General features: G+C 46.2%; 2 protein-coding genes across 2 annotated transcripts in view; one reads left to right on the top strand and one right to left on the bottom strand.

Moving 5' to 3' along the window:
- Nucleotides 1-2485, top strand: part of slc31a2 (solute carrier family 31 member 2) — a 6256-nt gene extending 3771 nt beyond the window's left edge. Inside the window, exons 2-4 of the mRNA XM_017425503.3 lie at nucleotides 105-171; nucleotides 1131-1344; nucleotides 1945-2485. Coding sequence (XP_017280992.1) covers nucleotides 105-171; nucleotides 1131-1344; nucleotides 1945-2113 — 450 coding nt within the window. The 3' untranslated portion in view covers nucleotides 2114-2485. The remainder of the gene's footprint in view (nucleotides 1-104; nucleotides 172-1130; nucleotides 1345-1944) is intronic.
- niban2a (niban apoptosis regulator 2a) overlaps nucleotides 2354-5539 on the bottom strand; it is a 29547-nt gene continuing 26361 nt past the window's right edge. The window contains exons 13-14 of the mRNA XM_037979526.1: nucleotides 4323-4434; nucleotides 2354-3955 (exon numbers count right to left, since the gene is read on the bottom strand). Of these exons, the coding sequence (XP_037835454.1) occupies nucleotides 3135-3955; nucleotides 4323-4434 (933 nt within the window). The 3' untranslated portion in view covers nucleotides 2354-3134. The remainder of the gene's footprint in view (nucleotides 3956-4322; nucleotides 4435-5539) is intronic.

The following is a 5539-nucleotide window of genomic DNA, read 5'->3' on the forward strand; positions in this document are numbered from 1 at the left end:
GTGCTGATCAAATTCACCCGCCACTTCAAATATTTACCCACATTTGGCCGGTGGCGGGTGCTAATTTACACCCCTGGTTTAAACCCTCCTCTGTTTCCCCTCAGATGACCTTCGAGACGTCGAGCAGCGTCACGCTGCTGTTTGGCTTCTGGGATGTTCACAGCGCTGCAGGTAAGCCCCGCCTCTGAAACACACCTGTCCAGCTCAGGGGTTGGACAGGTTCTCTTCCTCAGATGTTTGAGTTAAACTAGGGGGCCCGGTCCTGCTCGGTTCGGGTGTTTCCTGCTCTTCTTCGTCGCAGCAGAGAAACACCTGAAGCCTGCAGGACCAGGACCGGACCCTCCTGTTGTAGAGCAAACGGTCTAAAACCACCAGCTGCTGTGAAGTTTAGCTGCTTTCAGTTAAAATCAGTTTTTAATGTTTCTAACATCATTAAATGATTGTTTTGGGGGTTAATGTAACTCAAACTCAGCAGAGATATGTTCGGATGTAAACAAACGACTCCTAACTGTTGGCAACAAAACTCGACTCATTTATTTCAGATTATGAGGTCGGCTTTTGTTCGTGAATGATGTGTTTTTATTACAGACGATACGTAAAAACGTAAAGTTTGACAGAAATTAATAGGTGGCAGCAGACCCGTTAGAGGGTTTTTTTCTTTGTCTTAAATAAGATAATCCTACAATTTATTTGGATCTTTAAACACAGAAGAACTGAACACACCTTGCGCAAAAGTTTTAAACCATCCCTTATGTTGTGGTTTTGATAAACAGGTCTTTAAGTTTGGTTTTTTTGGCTCAGATCTGTTAATTAAAAAGCTCCTAACTGAGCTGAAGTTCAAATTCTGACTGAAATAACTTCGACACTGAAGTGTTTTTTGTTCTTGTGGCGCCAGTGAAGCAGCTGAACACGAATGAGTTACTTATTTTAACGTTTCTAAATGTTTAACGAGCTCTCCCCTTCAACATCTGCTAACACTTGATCTGGAGTCTTTGTTTGTGGTTTTATGAAACCTCCAGGTGTGCCTGAAGCCGGAGCACCTGTACGATGAAGCCACACAGATCAGTTTTCATCCCGAGCGTTCGACTCCGAAGTCGTTCTAACTCGAGTTCCTGCTCTCACCTCCTCAGGAATGGTTCTGTCGGTGCTCGTCGTCCTGCTGCTGACCGTCTTCTATGAGGTCCTCAAGGTTTGGAGGGTGTGGCTGGGGAACGGGTCCGGACCTGGACCGGTCCCACCCGAGCCCGTCGACTCGTCGCCCTCCAGCTGCAGCGAGAGCTGCGCCTCTGAGGCATCGCTGACCCACGCGGAGCCGCCGACTCAGACCGGAGGATCCAGAAACAGGTTTGTCTGCTGCTGAAGGGTAAACTAGATTCCTCTGGGGGGGGGGCTCTCCAATCCTGGTCCTCGAGGGCCACCATCCTGCAGGTTTTACTTGTTCCTCTGCTCCAACACACTTGATCTGAATCAATGGGTGATTAACAGGCTTCTGCAGAACCTGAAGAGGTGATTTAACCTCTGAACCAGGTGTGTTGGAGCAGAGAAACAAGTCAAACCTGCAGGACGGTGGCCCTCCAGGACCAGGAATGCCCACTCCTGTTTTAGACATTCTTGCTTTACAACTCGATGATCTGGTGATGAAACCGTTTGAATCAGGTGTGTTGGAGCAGAAACACGTCGAGGTCTGGAGTCTGACCGTCAGGGAACAGGCTGGGCAGTTTAAGACTTTGCACAGTGTGGTCTAACTCTACCAGTGTGTAAACAGAACATAATATGCTGCTGCTACGGTTGGAGCTGGAGTAACAAACTAAACAAACTGTTTGTAGAAGTCTTTAGGTTTAATATTAGCTAAAGACTTTTAGGGGTGTCAGACTCGAGGCGACGTTCTTCTGCTCCAAACGGTTTGATCAGCCCCAGCTGACTTCACTGATCTTCTGTTTCCAGCTGGTGGCTCCACGCGGTGCAGGTGACCCTGGGCTACATTTTGATGCTCTGCGTCATGACCTACAACACCTGGATCTTCCTTGGGGTCGTGGCGGGCTCCGCCCTCGGTTATTTCATCTCCTTCCCCATCGTCAACTGGCTGGCTCCGTACTGTTCCGTCAAACGCTGAACGGGTCGGACGTGACGGTGACTCGCTGAAAACTGACCTGGTTTTATGACGGTTCAGAGGTATCGCTTTACAGGAGAACCAGTTTATGATTCAGACTAATCCGGTGGAAGGAGGAGGTGACCCTCATGATGTTCTGCCTGTAAATTCCTCACATTTCCCTTTTTTTGGTAACTGGTAAATGCCTCAGCTGACAGGAATAAACTGTTTCTAAAACACGTTGAACAAAAAGGGACAACACAACAGGAAAAACCTTTTATTCATTCTTTTTTTTTTTTCCACACTGGAAAGTTGGAAACTGTACAATAAATAAGTCTGGAAACCTATCAAGGTTTAAAACTTACACTCACGATAAAATAAAGACTAATAAGTTAATTCCAATGTTTGCACTCGTCTATTTACAACCTTTGGTGTGGTTTTCTTGTTTAAACAAGGTCTGAGGGATGGTTACAAACACGAATCAAAGTGTTTGTAACGTTCCCGCAGAACTCCACTGTTAAATGTTCAACAGTACCAACTACAACTCTGCAGGAAACCCCAACGTTTTAAATATTTCTGGTCCCTTACCTGTGATTCAGTCCTATTTAAGACTGAGGTTACAGAAAAATTAACATATTAAAAATACTCAATGAACGTTGTAGGAAAGAAGGTTAACGTTACAAATCTGACATTTAAATAATAAAAACATCAACATTGGCCAGACTTAAACACTCATCTCCCCCAAAATATGTAAAAATAAAACATTAAAGCTTTTTTTTTTGTTAAGATTCAATTATTGTGACTGGGTTGAAACATAGAGGCCACTTGCAAAGACAAAAAGGGCTTAAAGAGTAAATATTTACAAAAATATGGTGGAAGGTGTAGAAACAGCACCCCCTGCTGGTCAAAAGGCGAGCAAACATTTGGAGGGACATGAGTTTTTAAGAATATTAAAGGTTGTTTCAACTCCTGCTCTTTAAGATGTGGTGTTTTTGTTTTACCTCGGTGGTTTCCTACAGTTTTGGCGTAACCGCGCTCCGGTTTCCTAAACTAAATGCTCGTCCACGTCCTCAGGGTCGGTCACTTTGGCCTCACCGTTGGCCAAGGGCTCCCCCTCGTTGGTCGGCGACTGGAAGCCGCTGTCGTAGCGCGGCTGAGACTCGCAGTCGGGCTCGCTGCCGCCATCCTGCACCGCCAGCTCCATCTCCTCGATGGCTTTCTGGATGGCTTCCTCCTCCTGGAGATCCACGTCGGCGTTCCGCTTCTGGCTTCCCATCAGCTCCCGGACGATTGTCTGCGGGGACGGCTTGTCCCGCAGGGATTTCTTGGAAAGGTCCCCGACGACGGTGGTGACATGGGTCACCTGCTCCTCCAAACCGTCCTCCATAGTGATGGTGCCGGCAGTCGCCTCTGTGCCGCTGGTGATCTCCTCCAGGTTCTCCTCTGGCTCCGGCAGCTCCACCTCCACCATCGGGTTGATCAAGTCCCTGATTTCGTTCACGCTGTCAGGAGACTTCGGATCCTCGGACGGCTCTAAACATTCCTCCTCCTCTTCTTCTTTACGCTCAGAAACATCACCGTCCTCCTCGGGGATGAGCTCCACTCCTGGGACCTCCATGCAGGACTCGTAGGGGACAGGCATCCCGTCCAGCTGGATCATGGACACCACCTGCTTACGTCTTCCCCCAGAACTCCTCCCTTCGGCGTTCCGGCTGACGGCTCCCTCGGTCTCGTCACCTCCAAACTTGGTGGCCCAGTCCACCTGAGGAGTGTCCTCGAGGAGGTGCAGGTTGGGGTCGCTGTTGGTCAGAATGATGCTGTCCCTGTAGAGGTTGTGTTTCCTCTGAACGGCTGCTTCCTTCACAGCTGGACAGGAAAAACAGGAAAATTACACATCAGACTTTATTATCAGTCATTTTAGGTCATGTGACATACTAACGTCGTCAAAAATACTCCAAAATGACACATGGCGTAGTATTATGTTGAAAATACTCAAAAATGACACGTACTAAAGTATGTCAAAGATAAATAAAGACATACTAGTATGTGTCATTTTTGTATATTTTTGCGTGTTTGTTGACATGTCGATGTTAGAGTTGTAAATCAATATATTTAACAAATTTTAAAATGCTCATCCTTATATGTTGCAGTAAGTACCTTATAGTACTTCTACCATCAGTGCAGTGAAAATAAACAGAACATGAACAGAACCCGGGTGTTTTTCTGTCCTCACCCATCATTATGTCCTTGGTGACGGACTGCAGGACCACCTCCTCATACATGTCCTCCACCAGCAGGAAACGGGACAGGTCCTCAAAGATCAGCTCCTTGAAGCGAGGCAGCTCCTGGGGAAGTAATGGGACAGAGGTCCGGGTTATAAACTTTAAAGGGCAGCTTCTCTGAGAACTGAAACCTTCCAGTTGTTCGTTTTAGAAACTGGAAGCTCATCACTGCCCTCTGCTGGTCGAAACGTTTAAGGCAGCCAGGGAGCCATAAAGGAAAAACACTTATCAAATAATAAGTAAACTGTTTTACTTCCATTAGTTTTATTTTTTGTTTTCACACAGCAGAGATGGGTCCATCCGCTCCCTGATGGTTCTTCACAAGCAGAACCAAGTGAAAACACTGTTTAGAACCGAAAGAAGCGACTCTCTTGTTAATCTGAGCCGTGAGACCCGTCACTATTAGACAATCAGCCCGAAGATGCTGGGCTGCAAGAAAACTAAAGACCAGATAATTAAAATAAAAAGATAGGATGGTTAGCTGCAGCCGCTTTATTAGAAACACCTGGTTAATCACAACTTTGAGACATGAAAACAACTTTAAAGTGAGCATCAGACGGGAAGAAAGGGGGTTTAAGTGGCTCTGAATGTGGTTGTTGTTCCCCTGGGAGCCATCTTTAGGGAGAAACTATCCTATAGGTGTGAGAGAACGCCACCCCGGGTTCCACTTCCTGTCAGCTGAGGACAGGAAACCGAGCGGTAGGAGATCAGAAACACCCTTCCTGGGTCCCAGCATGGCTGTGTGATGGCGCCATGTTGACACGGACCTAAATCACAAATCTAAGCCACGATGACTAACCTGAGCTGGACCTCATAAAGCGGCCTGTTAACGTATAAATATACAGACCAGTCCCTCCAGGATTTCGCGGGGCATTTTCCTAAAAGTTGTGGTTTTTTTTTAACTAAAATCAATAAAAAACCATAACTTTTAATATATAAACCAAAAATCTTTCCTAGTTTTGTAAGATAATAACCAACAAACACTGACATTCTCAAAAGGTGCTTTATTTGAGAACTTTGATAGCTTCTAAACTGACATTCATGAGCATTTCTGGATTGTCCCTGGTCTGCAGGAAGTGACGTCACGTGTCTTCTTCCTGAGTTATTTGGGGTTATTTTGTATTCCACGCTACACAAACCCACAAAGAAGAGACTAGACCGCAGAAAC

This window comes from Kryptolebias marmoratus, linkage group LG14, assembly GCF_001649575.2.
Source record: "Kryptolebias marmoratus isolate JLee-2015 linkage group LG14, ASM164957v2, whole genome shotgun sequence".
Lineage (NCBI taxonomy): Eukaryota > Metazoa > Chordata > Actinopteri > Cyprinodontiformes > Rivulidae > Kryptolebias > Kryptolebias marmoratus.